Source organism: Girardinichthys multiradiatus, chromosome 17 (assembly GCF_021462225.1).
Source record: "Girardinichthys multiradiatus isolate DD_20200921_A chromosome 17, DD_fGirMul_XY1, whole genome shotgun sequence".
NCBI classification, from domain to species: domain Eukaryota; kingdom Metazoa; phylum Chordata; class Actinopteri; order Cyprinodontiformes; family Goodeidae; genus Girardinichthys; species Girardinichthys multiradiatus.
The window spans coordinates 21,383,997-21,405,050 of NC_061809.1; the positions used below are offsets into that span (position 1 = coordinate 21,383,997).

Below are 21,054 nucleotides of genomic sequence, written 5' to 3' on the forward strand. Positions count from 1 at the left end.
TCCAGCCCTGTTATGAGATCAATAGTTGTGATTTAACTACTTCCTAATTATGAGATACTTTCTCATTATAATTAGAAAATTGACTTAGCTAACTTATAACTATAAAATATAATCTCATTAAAAAAGTTATTTGTATAATTATTAGACTTAGCCTACTCATAATCTTATAATGCACCTACAATCTCATACACAATTTTCACTCACCTAAAAATTGGTAATATTATGAAATAGAATCCCATTATCATGGGATAGCTCAATCAAGGAGGATAACTCATCATGAGATATGTTATCTCAAAGACGACTCAGGACTGAGAGGACTTGTAAAATTATTGTCATAAATGGGTTTAAATAAAAGGCACAAAGCACGAAATAAGCACAAAACTAACAAATAGTATATTGTTTACTATAAACCTGTCTTAAATAAAAAGCAAAATACAAACCATGCAGTTAGCACATTAAATGTTAAAATATTTCAAACTAAAAAGGACCAAATTTACTTGTCAGAATGCTGCCACATAGTGACATTGAGTTAATTGGTTAGTTTAAACATGTTTAGACTACAAAAGTTAGAACCAGATGATTTCTTCTGCTCATATAACTAATTAAAACCTAAGAACTGAAAAATACGTTTTACTACTGATTTTCATTTCTATAAGTGATACATTAGTGTTAAATGTTGTTAGATGAATGTGGGAAGAGGGTGTAAACATACCTATACTTACAATAAAAGGCAAGTCTTTTGCTGAATATATCTATTTATTATGTTGTGATACAACATTTACAAACATCCAATGTGCAAGTACAGCTGTTACTGCCGACTGACAGCAGCCCACCCTGAAAACATTTCACAACAGTTTTAAAGAGAGAAAAAAAGGACATCTAATTCAATGTCAGGTATGTAGAAGTTATGAACAGGATGAAGTATATTTCTGAAGAAAGAGAAAATCATCAAAATGTGCATTAGGGTTGTTAGAAATATATATATTTATAAATTCATGTCAAAGATTTTAGGAGGAAATTAGAAATTACTCATGTATCAGAATGTGAATGGTCTGAAAAACAAACCTATTTACAAATATAACACAGTAACGGCCGTAAAACAATAATTTGATGTACAAAAGTATTTAAATTACAGCATTATAACAAGAGTAGAACATGAGCACTTGTGGCTTCATAAATGAATCCATTTCCAAACATGTCATTTCTTTGCAATGCTTAATCTGTTGCATTATGCTTAATCCCAGCATTTATACATATCCATGTCTGCAACAGTTGGCTTGCATGTGCTTTTATTGCTAAAACAAGCACTAAAATATTGAACTGGAGAAGAACTAAAACAGGAGGATTCAAGTGAGCAAAACATTCAGTGTTGCATGAACTACAAAATTATGCAATCTGTGTGTACGTCATCAGAACAAATGCTTAAGGAAAACAAAAGGTCAGTGGTTGGAAATATCTTGCATTTCTTAATTTGAGCAGTCAATATGTCAAAAAAATACAATCACTGAATATACATTCATCTGCAATAACCTGAAACCTTAAAGAAGGAATGAAGATGATGAAAGGATGAGGCTCATTAGCTCAAAATATTTTCTTATAATAAGCAAAACAAACAAAATGTAAGAGCAAATTTAAAAAGGATAGACATAGGGGTCGATATTATGTAGAGAAATTTATGATATATTCATGGACTGGATTCTATTATCAATATGAACTAAAAGTCCCCCTTAATGAATTAAAAAAGGTTTAAATATTAAGGCTGCATTTGACGTCACAAGGCAGGTTGTCATCCCAGTGTTTTGTTTTAACAATATATATATATATATATTCATATTTACACATCTATTAACACACATTTCATTGAATCCCATCTAATACAGATTTGAATAGCTCTTTTGTAACAGCATTAATGTGATTTTTTGTAACATCTTAGACTGATAGCAGCTGTTCTCCACGATCAGCCTGGTCCCATCTGGTAACGTGGTCAGCCTCTTCTTTCGACACGTGGTAACACCAAAGCCATTCTGTTGGAAGCAACAGTGATCATCACATAAACTGTAGACCAATCTTATGTATTCATTTATAAAGGAGAAAAATCAAGCTAATTTTCATTAAACCTTTCTTCACATTTGTTGCATATGGCAAAGCTCTTTACTGGAGGTCTTCCACATAATTGGCAGGATAGAGACCCATTTTCCCATCCTTGAGTCGGCCTTTGCACCAGCCTTGATCATCCTCTTCTCCAATTTTTGTAAATTCATCACCTGAAAATGTTTAAAAGAAAATAAATATTATTAGAAAGAAAAAATTATTTGCAGAAACAAAAGTGGGGTGAGGCAGGTGGAGGGTGGGCTAATAAATAACTACACATTTTCCTACTATAAAAATGTGACGGAGGCATAAATTTCTCCAAGCCACTCCTCACAACGTGGGAAAACCAAATCCCCATACCAACCACTAAACTGTATCTACATGGCTTTTTGGGAGTGATGCCATAAAAAAAAAAAAAGGGGCTTTTGTGTCCTACCAGCACAAACAAAAATATTTGGAGTTGGCAATAATCTAGTGGGACTTTTACCTGGAACTTTGGTCAGATGAGAACAAGACTGATATTTTCATAAATAAAGGCAGGATTTGAGAAAACCAAAAAAAGGAATATTTGGAAAAGCACCTCATGCCCAATACTAGGAAATCCTAAATAAAAATGTGGTGAGCTAAATATCGGAGATCTACCAAGAACATGGCTGGTGTCTGGCGTCACACGAGCGGGCGGTTGGAAAAAACAACCAAAAAAAAAAAAACACCCAAAAAACAAGTTTTTCTAGTTAGTAAAACACACCATACCAAATGCAACTAGGTCATGCTCACAGCACATCCCAGCATGGAAGTAACTACGGTGTTTAAAATGAAGTTAAAAGATGTAATAAGCAACTTAAAGAAAATTTGAATATTTGTATGGAGGCATATCTGCAGGCCATGCGAGGTTGTACTGGCACCTAGATTTCATCGGCTGCTGTTTATTTTTGCTCCACTGTGTCGAACAACATCCATGATGGAGCCTTCGGCAATCGGATGTAAATTTGTACCTGCCCTAGGTGGTGAAAAGGGGAAACTGACCGGGAACTGATTCCAGCAGATGTCAGGGAGACTGACTGCCATCAATGTGATAATTTCGTCTTTGTTTTTAAATAGGAAACGTTTTACAGCAACTGTTCTTACAGGGCGCTCCTAAAATGAATTACTGCTTAAGGCAGGAAGGCTGGAAATAAAGAGATGTTTGAGGGAGTTATTACATTGAAAGATGTTAATACCGATCAGAATCGACTACAATCGGTATCATTTAAAGATCCCTGTCTTTTTATGCCCCAACCTTGTGAGATGTTATAGGAAGCCCAACCCCTGCTGTTTCTGTCCTGACAAACAGCGTCTGGTGGCAGAAGCGCGAACCCTGTCTGCATGGGGCGTGTTTCGTCGTTTCAGCCAGTTGTGCACATCTACATTTCTGTAACGGCCTGCGCAAAGCATGAGTGGCGTTCGCCAAACAGGAAGAGTAGCAAGGTAAACTTAGAGCACGCTTGTTTTCACATCCATGTGCAGGGTTCAATATAAACAGAGGGAATAATTGGTGCCAAAATTGCTACAAGGTAAGAGTTATGGGGCTAAACTTGGAGACTCTTCTTCTGCTTCCAATTGTTGAAAAAAACTGTTTGATACACAGTGTCTTCCACTGTTTAAAATAGGAACTGCAGTAAACATTTTGGATCTTAAGTGAAGGTATACAAGTCAAATTGATGTTCTTTAAGTCTGAATTCGGGTCCATGATGGAATATCTGAGTGTGCTATTTTTAATAACTGTACAGTAGTTTTTTCCTTATGTTGCAAATTTGCCTTCTTATTTTTTGCTTTTCCATTTTTACCTTTGTGTGAATCTGCATGCTTTCAATTAGCCTTGAACTTTGCTGCTGGCGCACCTGCATTTCCCCACTGAAGAACAATAAAGGATAATTCTATTTTATACAGCTTACCAGGGGGCTGTATGTTGTAATTCTTCAAGTTGCAAACCTGCTTTGAAGCTCAGCTCGTCCTGCTCTTGTCCTTCATAATCGTAGAGGGCTTTGACGGGTACAGAAATGACCAGAGACTCGGGTTCTTCCTCAAAAGGATTGCCATCACCGTTGGCGGAAAAAGGGTTCCCGGCTGTGTCCTCATCTGACCAGTCTGGAGTCTTCTCGGTGCTGTTGGCACTGGGGAGACAGGCAAAACACCTCACTTAACCAGGTGTCTGTTTTGGGGGAGGTTCAGCATGCCAGGCATAAAAGTTCCAAGTGTTTGAAATGAGACAAATACACCAGCAAGAACAAACCACACAAAAGCCCAAAGTGCAACTTAAATGCCACAAACAGGTGAATATTATCATGAAAACATTTTGTTTCAGTCAAATCCAGTTTAAAGTTTGTGTATTGAGTGAAAAAAACAATAAAAGAAGCATTTGGTTCAAGATAAATGGAAATAGAAATGATTCCTTCCATGCCTTTAAGAGGCATGGAAGGAATCATTCAGCTTCAAGTAGAAGGTGCTGACAATACTGATGGAAGGTAAGCCAAAAAATGAACAAAACATGACATAACAGCAGGTTCATGAAAAAACAAAGACCAAGCAAGATAAATCATCATTGCAAATGAATGATTGGAGGTTTAACTTTGACAGCCAGCAGAGGGAGCTACCTAAACAGAAAGAACTTGCTGGAAAACCATAAATGCACAACAAAAGGGATTTACAGTCAGACCGGTTTGTACTCAATAGCAGCTTTTGATTGTTTTGCTTGCTACTTTGCCAATTGGAAATGAACTAAAATAAGAAACGGGTCTCTAAACCTGTGTGCACACATGGCAGGAATCAGATCTGACTGTAAGACATTTCCCACAGCAGACATGCGCCTCCATGCGCATCACGACATTTAATACTCTGTAAACCATGAAACAGTTAGGCGTGAAGGACAGACACACACCGACTTTGTGTGCATTGCCATTCAGAGACCATGCAGAGCAACACAACAACCTAAAACCTGAGGGGGAAAAAAGGGGGAAACCAAAAGAATCAGGAGACAAGGAACCAAGGAAGAGATGCAGGAGACGCGGCATAAATGACAATCTAAGGAGTAAAAGAAGGAAATGGAGCAAATAGAGGCTGCGGGTTGGCGGAGGGTTTTCTGCTGTTCACCAACGTTTTTATTTTCTCTTTATTCACAGTGATGTGGTTGACTGTGGTCTGCTCTTCCTCAGCCATCTCCTCCTCTTCCTCTTCCTCCTCATCTTCTTCAAATGGATTTGTACCCACTGGTTCTGTTTTAGTGGGCACAGTCAGGCTGATAACATGGAGCACAGTGAGAGATGGGTTGTTAACATGCACGCACAAAACACACATTGGAGATGTACTTTCCCCTGTGGACAGAGACAATCTCCAACTTTTTGTCAAGTAACAAAGCCACATATGAAGTTCTGATGTTAGCACACCTTGATGATGCACACCTTTCAGGTTATTCTTCCATCAATTACCAATTAACAGCAATGCTTGCTGGAGAGAAGACTTATGGTCAGACAGGACAGATGAAAAGAAGTATGTTTGGGGAAGTCAAGATTAGGCTTGTCGATCTAAGAAGACTGCTACTGTCAAGCATGGTGGTGGCAACATCATGCTGCGAGGCTGTTTTTATTGCCAGCGCTACTGGTGCATTGCACAGAGTGGATAAAACAGAGGGCCGTCTCCAAATGAATCATCTTCACTTTAAATCAAATGCTAGATGTTTCTATGTCTCATCAGGACAACGTACCGTCACACATCAGTACTGGTTTATGGGAGGCATGAAGTAGTATAACCAAAGGCCCTAAACTCAACCGTCTCAAACATTTCCCAGAACATGCCAAAAAGCCGGGTCTACAGGTCCTTCTCAAAATATTAGCATATTGTGATAAAGTTCATTATTTTCCATAATGTCATGATGAAAATTTAACATTCATATATTTTAGATTCATTGCACACTAACTGAAATATTTCAGGTCTTTTATTGTCTTAATACGGATGATTTTGGCATACAGCTCATGAAAACCCAAAATTCCTATCTCACAAAATTAGCATATCATTAAAAGGGTCTCTAAACGAGCTATGAACCTAATCATCTGAATCAACAAGTTAACTCTAAACACCTGCAAAAGATTCCTGAGGCCTTTAAAACTCCCAGCCTGGTTCATCACTCAAAACCCCAATCATGGGTAAGACTGCCGACCTGACTGCTGTCCAGAAGGCCACTATTGACACCCTCAAGCAAGAGGGTAAGACACAGAAAGAAATTTCTGAACGAATAGGCTGTTCACAGAGTGCTGTATCAAGGCACCTCAGTGGGAAGTCTGTGGGAAGGAAAACGTGTGGCAGAAAACGCTGCACAACGAGAAGAGGTGACCGGACCCTGAGGAAGATTGTGGAGAAGGGCCGATTCCAGACCTTGGGGGACCTGCGGAAGCAGTGGACTGAGTCTGGAGTAGAAACATCCAGAGCCACCGTGCACAGGCGTGTGCAGGAAATGGGCTACAGGTGCCGCATTCCCCAGGTCAAGCCACTTTTGAACCAGAAACAGCGGCAGAAGCGCCTGACCTGGGCTACAGAGAAGCAGCACTGGACTGTTGCTCAGTGGTCCAAAGTACTTTTTTCGGATGAAAGCAAATTCTGCATGTCATTCGGAAATCAAGGTGCCAGAGTCTGGAGGAAGACTGGGGAGAAGGAAATGCCAAAATGCCAGAAGTCCAGTGTCAAGTACCCACAGTCAGTGATGGTCTGGGGTGCCGTGTCAGCTGCTGGTGTTGGTCCACTGTGTTTTATCAAGGGCAGGGTCAATGCAGCTAGCTATCAGGAGATTTTGGAGCACTTCATGCTTCCATCTGCTGAAAAGCTTTATGGAGATGAAGATTTCATTTTTCAGCACGACCTGGCACCTGCTCACAGTGCCAAAACCACTGGTAAATGGTTTACTGACCATGGTATCACTGTGCTCAATTGGCCTGCCAACTCTCCTGACCTGAACCCCATAGAGAATCTGTGGGATATTTTGAAGAGAACGTTGAGAGACTCAAGACCCAACACTCTGGATGAGCTAAAGGCCGCTATCGAAGCATCCTGGGCCTCCATAAGACCTCAGCAGTGCCACAGGCTGATTGCCTCCATGCCACGCCGCATTGAAGCAGTCATTTCTGCAAAAGGATTCCCGACCAAGTATTGAGTGCATAACTGTACATGATTATTTTAAGGTTGACGCTTTTTGTATTAAAAACACTTTTCTTTTATTGGTCGGATGAAATATGCTAATTTTGTGAGATAGGAATTTTGGGTTTTCATGAGCTGTATGCCAAAATCATCCGTATTAAGACAATAAAAGACCTGAAATATTTCAGTTAGTGTGCAATGAATCTAAAATATATGAATGTTAAATTTTCATCATGACATTATGGAAAATAATGAACTTTATCACAATATGCTAATATTTTGAGAAGGACCTGTATACCAGGAAACCAACTAATTTACATTCACTAACAATTACGCCAGAAGATTCTTGGTTACAAAAAGCCTGTAGTTGAGGTGCAACTTGCTGAAGGACATTTAACCACCCTGTGTGTATTATTTTCAAACCTGATCTGAGGTTTTAAAAATCCTTCAAGTTGTTTATCTAATCACCAAGTAACCCTGAACAGGAACAGCTGAAATGAATAACTGAAAGGGCAAAGGTCATGACATTCATACCAATAACAAGTGCGTAACCTTCCTACACGCGCTGCAGCACGATGCAAATCCATCATCTAAAGTTAGTCATCTAAATCCAGAGACACATGCAAGCGCTGCATGGATTCAAATGCTCTGTCACATGCACAAAAGCATTCAACCAATAGGTAAGCATCAAGAACAGGACATATTTGATAAATGACGTCGGCGTTTATATGCTGAAATGTTTTCCAGAGTGCTGTTTTGCTTCTGATTGTAGCATTTTGCTGCTTTCTTTGCTTCACTACATTTTGTGATCAAGTATCTTCAGCCATAGTTAAACCCTGCAGTATTTTAGAGAGCTTGAATGGCACAACAAATAGACCCACATTGAAATCAATCAGCAAACCGGATTTAAAAGTATGCATGTAGAGAATATGCATAATGCCTATTTGCAATGACTGGTTATGATAAGACTGGTGTAGTCAGGTGTGGTACATTAGGGAATATTTTATCGTTATCTCTGGATTATCTTGACTTTAGGCCTTTTAACCCTTCCAAAAAAGATCCAAACCATTTAGATGATCTTAATTAGATAACCAGTTTCATATAAAGGATTAGCTTGTTTGACATCTCCAACAGAACTCAGTGGCTAACTAAATATTGTATTTGTTTAAAGTAGTAAACATTATCAACATAATTAGGAAATTGCTTTAGCTCAACAAAGTTTAACAACTCACCGTCCTTGTACCTGGTAATTAACATTAAGCAGTAACACCCACCAAGAACACAGTGCTTAGGAAACTTAACAAAACTAACATGTGAACAGTGTATTTTCCACCACTTAGAATTTCTGCATCAAAGCGCAAAACCTACAAACGTCCCCACCTTTTATCAGAGGAAACACAGGTCTCTACTTGCTGTTTACAGAATTATTGGACCGTGCAAACCAGTAGCTATCAGTTTGCTTTTGAGTGTGAAGCCCAAAACAAAGCAACTGCCTTTGTTTGCTCGTCGAGTGGAACCTGAGCCGTTATTACAGCAAACACTGGCTGAGCGGGAGATGTAACTTTGGAGAGTTTTAGTCAACAAACAAATTAGATCTTTACATTATGAAAAAAAGATCTGAGAGAAGAGTTACTGCCTTTTTCCAGATGGTTTTTTTGTTCTATTTTGCATTCAAGAAAAAAAACAGACGAAATCTATTTGAGGTGAGACTCCTTCGGATTTAGTGTGAGTGGAGACACTAATGATGCTAGAAAACACTAACAATGGTGGGAGTCGGATGAAAGATCAGAGGTCAAACGCTTTAAATGACTGGAATTCCCTTTGTTGACTCCCCTACACACTCCTGCAGGATTCCTGATCCCACACCACATTCTATAGATTTGATTAAAGAAAACCTAATCAAGATACAAACATTAAAGGTTTTGGCAGAGGCCTTTCAAAGAAACCCATATCTGTGCAATGACAGAATCCTGTGATTTAGAATCAGTTGATGATTGGCGTCTACAGTTTTTATCTCTGCATGATATAGAGTTATGTCCTGAACATTTTAACAATAAATTCCTCTACAAGGACAAATAGTCTTATCTAATGTGGTCAAAAGGATTATATCATGTTATTAAAAACTGTCAATCAAACTTTAAGTGGCTTTAAACCTTCACAGGAGTCAAATAGCAATTTCTATATAATAAAGGGATTAAACAACATAATTCCACATTTTTCCCCAAGCTTAAAATTCAGGTTCTCAGTTTTTTTTTCAGCTAATTATTTATTTTTTTTCAGTATAAAGACAAAAGTTCACAATGAATTTCTGGAGGATATTTTTAAAGTGGCCAGGATTTAAATAGGGAATCTAGAAAAGCCAGATGGATGGACTGATGGACAAAAGAACAGATGGATGAATCGACAAACGGATGGATCAAAGAAAATGTGGAGTACTAAACAATTGTGGGCAAACAGATGAATGGATTGATGGATAATGGGCTGACAAATAGGGACAACTATTTGACAAAGGAAAGAGAATGTCTGGAAACAAATATCCTTCCATACTCTATTTCCTTTATTACAGAGTTTTTCCAGACCTTGAAAATGGTTTGATCTCATATTTTTCCAGACTGCGTAGTAACTCAGCTTTGAGCTCAGTGTTCCACCGGAAAACATGAAACCTTTGACCTTCCCTGTACTTTTATTGCTCCAAATACTTCCACATTAGTTTTGGCAACAAGTACCACAAACTTCTGAACCCCAGGGAACTATTTTTCCCAAACACAAACAAAATGTTGGCTGTTGCTATGGGAACGCCAATTTAATGAAACGTCATCCTGGTGCTTTTCTTATCTAAGATTTAACATGCGGTCTTTAAGAGGAGGATGTGATGTGGAGCGGGCGTTTTGGTGACCAAAGGAAACAAAACCGAGTTGTCTGATGCATACCTGCTGCTGGACTTGGCAGGCTGAACAGGCTGGTCCGACCCAGTCTGACTGATGGCTGTCAGTGTAACACCCTCAGATGGTTTCTTCTTCTCTCGCCTGCTGAGAGTTCGGTTCAGATCTACGGACCAGTCCTGGTAGACACGTGCAAACACAGACAACAGTCAAACACTGAACCTGACTTTTATCCATGGCTGGCAAACATACAGGAATTGGACAATGAAACTGAAACACCGGTCATTTTAGTGTGGGAGGTTTCATGGCTAAATTGGACCAGCCTGGTAGCCAGTCTTCATTGATTGCACATTGCACCAGTAAGAGCAGAGTGTGAAGGTTCAATTAGCAGGGTAAGAGCACAGTTTAGCACAAAATATTGAAATGCACACAACATTATGGATGACATACCAGAGTTCAAAAGAGGACAAATTGTTGGTGCACGTCTTGCTGGCGCATCTGTGACCAAGACAGCAAGTCTTTGTGATGTATCAAGAGCCATGGTATCCAGGGTAATGTCAGCATACCACCAAGAAGGACGAACCACATCCAACAGGATTAACTGCGGACGCAAGAGGAAGCTGTCTGAAAGGGATGTTCGGGTGCTAACCCGGATTGTATCCAAAAAACATAAAACCACGGCTGCCCAAATCATGGCAGAATTAAATGAGCACTTCAACTCTCCTGTTTCCACCAGAACTGTCCGTCAGGAGCTCCACAGGGTCAATATACACGGCCAGGCTGCTATGGCCAAACCTTTGGTCACTCATGCCAATGCCAAACGTCGGTTTCAATGGTGCAAGGAGCGCAAATCTTGGGCTGTGGACAATGTGAAACATGTATTGTTCTCTGATGAGTCCACCTTTACTGTTTTCCCCACATCCGGGAGAGTTACAGTGTGGAGAAGCCCCAAAGAAGCGTACCACCCAGACTGTTGCATGCCCAGAGTGAAGCATGGGGGTGGATCAGTGATGGTTTGGGATGTCATATCATGGCATTCCCTTGGCCCAATACTTGTGCTAGATGGGCGCGTCACTGCCAAGGACTACAGAACCATTCTTGAGGACCATGTGCATCCAATGGTTCAAACATTGTATCCTGAAGGCGGTGCCGTGTATCAGGATGACAATGCACCATTACACACAGCAAGACTGGTGAAAGATTGGTTTGATGAACATGAAAGTGAAGTTGAACATCTCCCATGGCCTGCACAGTCACCAGATCTAAATATTATTGAGCTACTTTGAGGTGTTTTGGAGGAGCGAGTCAGGAAACGTTTTCCTCCACCAGTATCACGTAGTGACCTGGCCACTATCCTGCAAGAAGAATGGCTTAAAATCCCTCTGACCACTGAGCAGGACTTGTATATGTCATTCCCAAGATGAATTGACGCTGTATTGGCCGCAAAACCAGGTGTTTCAGTTTCATTGTCCGACCCCTGTACATGCTTTCAGAATAGGAAGACAGATAATATATTTTGCGCGCACACACACACACACACACACACACACACACACACACACACACACAGCAGTACAAACCCCTTTGAGTCCAAGATAAGGAAACTTTTTTCAAGAAGAGACATTCATGGGAGTTCAAAGCTGTGCATGCATATGTGAGCGCAAAATGCAGACAAAATCAATTATTTGCTCAAAAGTAGTTCCTTCACCTGCAGAAAAAAGGAATACCAAGATATTTGCCCACAACCAAAAGCTAAGCAGGAGATGTGAATCAACGGAATGAAGGCCTCATAAATGAGAACTTTATGAGTTGAAAAACATGTTTGTTTTGTAAATGAATATTTCCTAAAACTGGGTCTAAAGAACATCTCTGAGACTTATCCTAATGGACCACACTAACCTTCAGAATAATAAACATTGACTTTAGCCTGCATCACAGTAAGAGCCATCGTGGTGGAGAGATACAGAACGACTGAGACTTTTGGCTGCTTCCATTCACTACCACCATGTTTTACTTCACTATCAGAGTAACAATGCTGATCAAAACTGTAGATGAAATTACAACTTTTATCTGAATGTTGCCAGAATTAAAATTTGGTATTTTTAAATTTGATTTTAAATTTCTGGGTAGAGGACTGGTGTGATCAGTTTACAAGCTACTCCACACACAACATATTTCCTGACTTCTTCCTCACTGGACAAATTTTTACTATATTAACTTTATTCAAGACGTAGATTATGGCATCATTATTTTTGTACAGGGTGGCCATTTAGTTTCACATTGGTGCCTGCGTTTGGTGGTCTGTACAAATGCCAGTTTTCAATTTCTGTGTGTTTCTTTTACACTTTTGAAGGTAAAAGCCTGAATACAATGAAAAAGGAAAACTTGTAAAAATGATAACATGGCATTTAAATATAATAAGGTATGAAGCTATGAAATCTCTGATGTGGGTCCATTTAATAAATTTATATTTTTATCACCATTTAATTTAGCACAAAATACAAATAGAGCAAGATCAAACACACACTAATAGGAAGTATTTTAGGATTGTCAGAGGGAATATAGAAATCCCCCCCATAGCTGCTGTAAGAGAATACCCTTCCCATGCAGAACTCACTACAATGGACCTTCTCTTAAAGGAGCCAGGTTGTTCACAGTCCATATTCTGTCAAACATGAGGAAAACGGAGGCAAATGTGGTTAGGATTAATGGGTACGTCACAGTCCAATCCTGTAAGTATGAATGAAAGACTCAACACAAACATGCTGTTTTTCATTCTTTTCTAAAAAAGTGGTTTCAAAGGTGAAGGTAGAAAGAATATGTGAAGGAAGGCACCTCACATCTAGAGTCAAGTCTGCAAAAAACCCTCAACCCTCAAAATAATTTGCACCAATGCATGCACATGCAGGTTTTCTTTGCCTTTCTCCACAACACCTACAGCTAAACAACATTCCTTAGTAATAAAACAATAATAAAAGGCTGCAGATCCATGTAAAGGATAGATTTACAGAACAAACTGCTGAACTTAAAAGGTTATTTATCACCATTTCAGCATTTCGTTTTCTGTTAATTGGTGTAAATGTATTGAATACACTTCTTTAAATGTATTTTTAACTACTGAATAGCTCATAAGATCCTATTAACAGTCCTCTTTTCAAACACTTTCATTTGTATGAATCATTTGTGATCAAGTACCTCAAACTGTGGCCAGTTCATTGGCATGCCAGGCCCGTGATTGGATCGGAACCATTTCAGGTCGTCCTCAGCATCAGTACCAGAGATGGTGTCCTCAAGTGTCTGGTAAATTGTCTGGAATCTATGTTGACAGAAGAGAAAATAAATTACAGAGTTATTATTCAATTTTAATCTCATTTTGATTTATCTCACGTTCATAAACGGCTTCCTGTCTGACCTGGAGTTGGTAGAGAGGTCCAAGTGCTTCTTAACCTCCAGAAGCAGCTCTTTAAAGAAGCAAATCCGTTTGTCTTCAAATTGCTGCGATTGATCAAACACCTGCTCCATGTTTTCCATATACTGAGGGTTCAATTTTTTGAGCTCTTCCAGGGATTTCTCATAGCGTTCTTTGGTCTGTAAAGAATGCCAGGATGAAAAATAGAAACCTCACCTTATTATTTAGAACCCCCCATAAATAGGATCATCTATACATAGCAGGTCCTACCTTCTGAACCTCCTGCTGACATTTGTCCACTTTTTCCTGGAGTTTCTTCTGGGTATCTGGATTGTTGTTGCTCTCCAGTTTGCTGCTGGTTTCCCTGCTGGCTGCCAGCTTTTCTTCTTTGCAGGCTGAGTGGTACAATTTCTTCATTGTCTCTACCTGCAGGATTCAGAATAGGCAAAGTAAAATACAAGGAAAAACACCAGTGCCAATGCAAACAGGTAAGTGGAAGGGTTGTGTATAGCTGCAAACAGGCTGACAGTAAAATTCTACATTTACATGGAAAATTACAGATTTTCTTTCCTAAGAGAAGTTTGTCAAATAATTTGCTATTTTCAATGAACCTATTTTTTGGATAGCGTTTTGGAACGTTTGTGTGTTTGAGGACTTAATAAAAGGGTACTAATAAACACATTCTTCTTTTCAAAATTACATACTTTCCAGACTCCCCCTTCCTGACTTTTCAGCCCTTTAAGCCTCACTTTTCAAATTGATTACAGATATTTCAACAGGAGTCAGACTGAAGAAGATGAAGGAAAACCAGAAAGATGGACAGATTGTTGTATAGATGCATCAATGGATTGATAGATCGATAAACAACAGATGGACAAATAAACAGAAGAATGGGTGGACAATGGGCAAAAGAAGATGATACGAAAAGGATAATGGACAGATGGACAACTGGATAGTAGATGGACAAAGCAATAGATGGATGAACGGGCAATGCATGACTGATGGATAGATAAAGCAGGGATGGATAAATGAATATATGGAGAAATATACGACTGATGAATAGAGACGATGGGTAATCTTTTGATCCTTTCCAGAATATGTGAAAACCCTGTGGATATGACCACTTTTAAAGAATAGTTCATGTGATCATTTCTCATTTATAAAATCACAACCAGTATCTTCCAGGTACAACTAAAATTGAATAAGGATGAAAAGTTAAACACAGCCACCAGTTCATATGAGCAGCGCTATATGGGAACAAAGAAGACAACAATGATTCATGTATGACAAGAGGAATTTATTACTCTGATGTGACTTGTTAAAAGCTAGGAAGTGGGGAAGTAAACTGGCTGAATTTCAGGAATGTACAGCAGAATGTAATGTGTGGCTTGGCCCTAGGCCAGAGCAGCTGTTTCTCTCCAACAAGCTATTTAAATGTCAGATGTTCAAAAACAGAAAATTGTTCTACTTGAGTACCACAAACAGAGTGTGTGTCCATTGGTTAGCTTAATTTCTTATTTGTACATTGATCATTTAATCAGTATAACCACTAAACTGCTTGTGGGAAGTGACAAACCAGGATACCGCTGACCCACCACACTACAGGAAGCAAGGGCAAGGTGCTTAAAGTTGCAGACTCCTCTGTGGTTTTTTGGGTTGACTCAAACACACACAGGACAGCATGTTGGCTCTATAAGGCTCATGTCTGATGATCTCATTTAAGAGTACTCAAGAGTTAGTTTGCTTTTGCTTAATAAGATTGTCGTCATGGTGAGTAAAAAAACAAAGGTGAGTCAGTAAAATGCAATCATGAGAACTAAAGGGTAAAAAAAGTCAGTGAAAAAATTACTTAGCATGTCGTTTTTAGACATAAAGTTGAAAGCACTTTGTTGATAAGCAACTTGTTGATAAGTTACAATAAATTCACGATAAGTGGAAACTCACACCTCTTTCAGTTTCTTGGCCCACGGTTTCTGAGCCTTGCGGAAACCGTCTTCAGTCTCCTTTGTTTCTTTGTAGCCACCGATCATCTGTTTGTGATATGCGTCCTTCTGCCAGTTCTTCAGCTTCTCATAGTCTTCGCTCATTAATCCCGCTTTCACCTCCATGTGGAGCTCGCTGACCTTCTCTGCCTCGGTGCACAGGGCGGTCCATGCTCTCTCCAACGTGCCATACTGGGGGCCTAAAGACAAAATTATGTACCTTTAAGAGTTAGCTTTGGTAGCCCACACTGCCTTGCAAAAGCATTCACGTACCTTTAGGCCAAAAACTATGTATCATTTTCATTCACCTTCATAATATGCAACACTTTGTATTGGTCTATCACATAAAACCTCATTACAATGACATAGCTTGTGATTGTAAAGTGACAACATGCAAAAACGTCAAAGAGTATGAATACTTTTGAAATGTACTCTATGCTGGAGTGGCAATAAGACAATTTCCATAGCATCAAGCAAGCGTTGTCCTACATTCTTACCCTTCTCTATAAGTTGCCGCCAGCGCTTTCCCCATTCTGTGAGCTGCAGAGCGTAGGCCTTTTCAATACGAGCACGTTCATGGATACAGCTCATGAGGTCATTACACACCCGGTTGCCATCATCTACCCGCTTTACTGTGCGTTTGTAGTTGCCAACCTGAGGATAAAAACATGCACAAGGGAAAGATGAAGGATTTATTATGTATAATAAATCAGGAGCTAAGAAAACATTGGCTCTGGCTGGGAAGGACGACACTTCTTTTCTATAGTTAGTTCTTTCTGAAAGAAGATAAATCATTCCCACAACAAACAAAAGGGACGGCAAAAAAAAAACGCTGTAGCTTTTTTTCTTCTGTTTATCTTGAAACGGAGCTGTAATCGTGTGTAAAGGCAGCAGAAACAAGATTTCAAAATGACAGAAAGGAGACTTTGTATTTGAGGCAAAGCTTGTAAATGTCTCACCTCCCAGAAGCTATCACTGGAGACATCAATCATGGAGTCATCGTAGGCGCCCGACATCGCTGCTGCCTAAGATTACAGTCAGTGCACAAGTCCTGAAAAAAAAACAAAAAAAAACACCCAACTGAAATACATCAAATACAGCAAAAATATAACTTTACAATTTAACTATTTTTCCTCAAGTATTTAATGCTGTACTGTAAAATTGAGTGTAATGCACAAGCACACCAGGCCTGTTCTGCTTCTCTTATCAAAACGTATCAAAACAATCCACAATAAGTTACCTTTCAACAATCAATGAGTAAACCGGCTCAGTTATGGTTGCTGGTCGTGCTGAATTAACACAACCTCCATTTCTGCTACCTGTGTGACCCCTTCTCTTTTCCAATGGTTATAATCAGTCTGACAGAGAGAGGTACCCCCAATCCTTATGGTTTTTAGTATAACAATGGCCACCAGTGGGCTCTAGATGGACAAACTTTATCAGTTTATTATTTTACTTAGTACACCTACACATAGCCCATTCTAAAATGGCCAAACTCTAACACTCAGTAATTTATTCTAACCTCCCCAACAACCCCGCACCATTCAACCCTTTGTGAAGTACCTTGAGACGACGTGTGTTGTGAATTGGCGCTATATAAATTAAAATGTATTGAATTGAACTAAAGCTGCGTTTTTTAAACAGAAAGGCATGTAATCAGAATGATTACAGCTTCAGCCAAAAACAACTTTATAATAAACTTTTGATACAAGCTGGACTTTAATCAACTTCAATGAAATTCTTTATAGATTTATGACCGTATGAAGGAATATAAAGACTTTAATTTTTACTGGTTGGATTAATGCTTGGCACAAATCAAAATGACAGAACTAATAAAACACCTTTCAAGGTCCTGACTCCATTTTAACCCAAGTCTAATTTTTACTTTTACAAAGACAGCCAGCAGTAGACAAAGATAAAGCTCAAACAGGCAGCCTGTTGGAGTAAAATTCCTCAGAAAGTAGATACAAAGAGTGTTTGTGATCTGGTTTGATAATCTAGGCAGCAGGTGGTTTTTTTTTTTAACTCGTAAATATAACAAACTGAAGCCACAGAGGTCTCTGGCAACACACAAAGTCTCTGCTCTGGCAGAGATAAACAAAAAGCGACTGTCACGGACACACAGCAAGCAGCTTCCGTTTCCCTGGAACGAGTAAAACACTCGTCCCTCTGTTAGTCCTCGCCCCATCCGTCCATCATTAGGAACTCCACAGCCTCCCACCACAACGCTGTCTCCTTCTCATTCATCCCCTCATTTTGCTTCATCCTCTCCACTTGGTTAATCAGTCGCCTCCCCGCCCTCTTTACACCTTTCACCCTTAGTCTCCTGTGATTATATTTACAGAGTGGATACGCCTAGCTTCAACAGACTGCAACTAGATATTTGCATCAGGACGCACACGCTTGATGGAATCGTTTGTTGCCGTTCCTATAAAAAATAAAACAGGTATTTACAAGTAGCAGTAGAGGGATAGCTATTGATATTAGATCATAAAAGGACGAGAAGATGTAGAGGATCTATGAAAGCCGAGATATCAAATCATCTGTATGACAGTCTGTTCATTAATACTTTATGCATTGAACAGATTTTCGAAACGTCATAAACTAACTTTAATACTGCAACAGTGGTGTTGTATACAGGGTTTCTACAGATCTTTAAATTCTGATTTTCATACTTTCTAGATAAGGCATAAATATCCCAAAATACTGCAGTGAAATTGATTAAAAATCATTTGTTGTGATAAAAGTATTATAAAATGTGCAGTATTCTTAGCAATACACCTGACTACACAGTCAGACCCGAAAATAATAAAAAATAAATATCATATTTTCAGCTATATTTATATTTATTCATGAAAAAAAGTGGGAATGAAAATAGGTCAAATAGCCAAACTAACAATCCTAGTAATTTTTAGAAATTTGCAAACATTAACCAAAGTTTATTATTATCACAATGGATCAAAAATGTAATCTTAAAAATCTCACTAAAACCACTTTATCTTAACGTTTTTAACGTACTTTAGTTGGAAGTAAATGTTAGCTGTTCCTCAGATCCAAATGTTCTGTCTTGATATATTCTCGGACTACTTCCAATATATTCTAGTAAATTAACTCCAGGATTTCTGGAAAACAATATATATAATGTCACATTTTGCATCGTTTACACACAAAAGGCTAAAACAAAATAAAATCGTTTTTAGTTTTAAATGGGTCTCAATATTATGTTTCTAAACAAAACCTCCCATCTCTAATTCAAATTCCAGTCAAACTAGATCCCCTCTGCAGCCAAGATCACACAGGGTCTCTTTCAGTGGACTGGGCCAGCAAGAAGATGAGTGGCCAGTGGTCCGTGGCCTCCAGGGCCGTTCTTGGACAGTGGGTAGCTTTGTGGTTAGCACCGACCACAACAACAATCATCCTTTTAATGCTGTGTGAGTCCACAGTAAGGTTGGTCAAACGGGAAGGTTTACCTTTGTGAACACACAGCAGATGTTATCTGTCACCATTTCAGGAGAATACCTGCCATTAAAATGTACTCAAGGTCCCCATGAACGATGGCTTTAATAACCGCCGACTGTATCAGTGCAGCATAAAAATGCAAAGGAAACGCTTAAAGCAACAAGGCATCAGACTGGCTGCATTTCTTGGCCTCACAGGTAAGAAAATTAAATTCCAGTCATTGACACCCCTGGTAAGACATGCAGTATTATAATATCGCAGAAACTAATTTAGAAAATACAATTTATTCCAGCCCAATTTCTCCTGGCTGCTCTGCATTAGAGGAAAGAGAACGTGCCATTTAAGTGAGCCAGAGGTCTCTCAAGTCATAAAATAGCTAATAGAAAATAGTTAACTGCCTAAATTTCCACATATCTACATTCAAAGTAGTAAATTATAAAATTTGTAACAACTAAAACTTAGACAAAAAAAAGGAGGACAAGACCTCATGTTGATCAGACTACCAAGCGAAGCGACAAGGAGGTAAAAACAATTATAAAAACCTCCAAAGTTCACTGCTGTTGACAAAGAGTGGCATCTGGGGTCTCCATCAGACGTTGTAGACAACATCTACATGCCAAACACAGTTAACAGATCATTTTAAGAGATTCTTTCTTTCTTAGTGTAAAATTATCATAAGGTCAACCAAATTCATTTAATGTTTTCAGACGACTGAAGACAGAACTTCTGTTGAGTGTAACAGCAACTGCAGAAGTGTCTGGTGTGAAAAGACACACATTGTAAATATGGAAAAGCACTTCATTTCCACTGCAGAGGTACAACAGAGGATCATTGATGCTGTGGGCCTGTCTTCCTTCAAAAGGCCATGGGAATGCTGCTAGAGTGCACGGTGTTACGTTGTCTAAGAAAAAACAGATTTTGAATAAAGATCAAGCTGCCTATGCCAGAAAACGGAAAATGGGTTGCCCCAGGATTTTTTATCGGAGCGGTGATCCAAAAGATACACCCAAATCAACACGGAAATTGCTCAGAAAGTGCAAAAAAAAACAAAAAACCACAACATTCTTCAATGGCAATCACAATCCTCAGACATAAATCCTAAAGAAAACCTGTGGGAGGTTGGCAGAAGAAAAAAGAGCATAGGAGAGAGGACCCAGGACTGTGGACAACCAACAGCAGGCCACTCCAGCTCTAATCCTCATGAGCCACTGCCCTGCAGCTTCTACATGCATCCCTGTTCCAAAATATATATATATATATATACATACATACATACATACATACACAGGGGTTGGACAATGAAACTGAAACATCTGGTTTTAGACCACAATAATTTATTAGTATGGTGTAGGGCCTCTTTTTGCGTCAATTCGTCTTGGGAATGACATATACAAGTCCTGCACAGTGGTCAGAGGGATTTTAAGCCATTCTTCTTGCAGGATAGTGGCCAGGTCACTACGTGATGCTGGTGGAGGAAAACGTTTCCCGACTCGCTCCTCCAAAACACCCCAAAGTGGCTCAATAATATTTAGATCTGGTGACTGTGCAGGCCATGGGAGATGTTCAACTTCACTTTCATGTTCATCAAACCAATCTTTCACCAGTCTTGCTGTGTGTATTGATGCATTGTCATCCTGATACACGGCACCGCCTTCAGGATACAATGTTTGAACCATTGGATGCACATGGTCCTCAAGAATGGTTCGGTAGTCCTTGGCAGTGACGCGCCCATCTAGCACAAGTATTGGGCCAAGGGAATGCCATGATATGGCAGCTCAAACCATCACTGATCCACCCCCATGCTTCACTCTGGGCATGCAACAGTCTGGGTGGTACGCTTCTTTGGGTCTTCTCCACACCGTAACTCTCCCGGATGTGGGGAAAACAGTAAAGGTGGACTCATCAGAGAACAATACATGTTTCACATTGTCCACAGCCCAAGATTTGCGCTCCTTGCACCATTGAAACCGACGTTTGGCATTGGCATGAGTGACCAAAGGTTTGGCTATAGCAGCCCGGCCGTGTATATTGACCCTGTGGAGCTCCTGACGGACAGTTCTGGTGGAAA

At 39.4% G+C, this 21,054-nt stretch overlaps 1 protein-coding gene across 4 annotated transcripts in view; it reads right to left on the reverse strand.

The window, feature by feature from the left end:
• Positions 1–737: 737 nt before the first annotated feature.
• The window catches only part of pacsin2 (protein kinase C and casein kinase substrate in neurons 2), a 29,119-nt gene continuing 8,802 nt past the window's right edge, over positions 738–21,054 (reverse strand). Inside the window, exons 2-13 of one of the 4 annotated variants that reach the window (XM_047390130.1) lie at positions 16,487–16,578; positions 16,025–16,181; positions 15,492–15,727; positions 13,816–13,971; positions 13,549–13,724; positions 13,332–13,452; positions 12,754–12,801; positions 10,185–10,315; positions 5,225–5,365; positions 4,063–4,244; positions 2,128–2,264; positions 738–2,024 (exon numbers count right to left, since the gene is read on the reverse strand). In XM_047390130.1, the coding sequence (XP_047246086.1) occupies positions 2,152–2,264; positions 4,063–4,244; positions 5,225–5,365; positions 10,185–10,315; positions 12,754–12,801; positions 13,332–13,452; positions 13,549–13,724; positions 13,816–13,971; positions 15,492–15,727; positions 16,025–16,181; positions 16,487–16,543 (1,518 nt within the window). In that variant the 5' untranslated portion in view covers positions 16,544–16,578 and the 3' untranslated portion in view covers positions 738–2,024; positions 2,128–2,151. Of the gene's footprint in view, positions 2,025–2,117; positions 2,265–4,062; positions 4,245–5,224; positions 5,366–10,184; positions 10,316–12,753; positions 12,802–13,331; positions 13,453–13,548; positions 13,725–13,815; positions 13,972–15,491; positions 15,728–16,024; positions 16,182–16,486; positions 16,579–21,054 lie in introns of all 4 variants that reach the window. The other 3 variants (XM_047390129.1, XM_047390132.1, XM_047390131.1) reach the window with 3 other exon arrangements.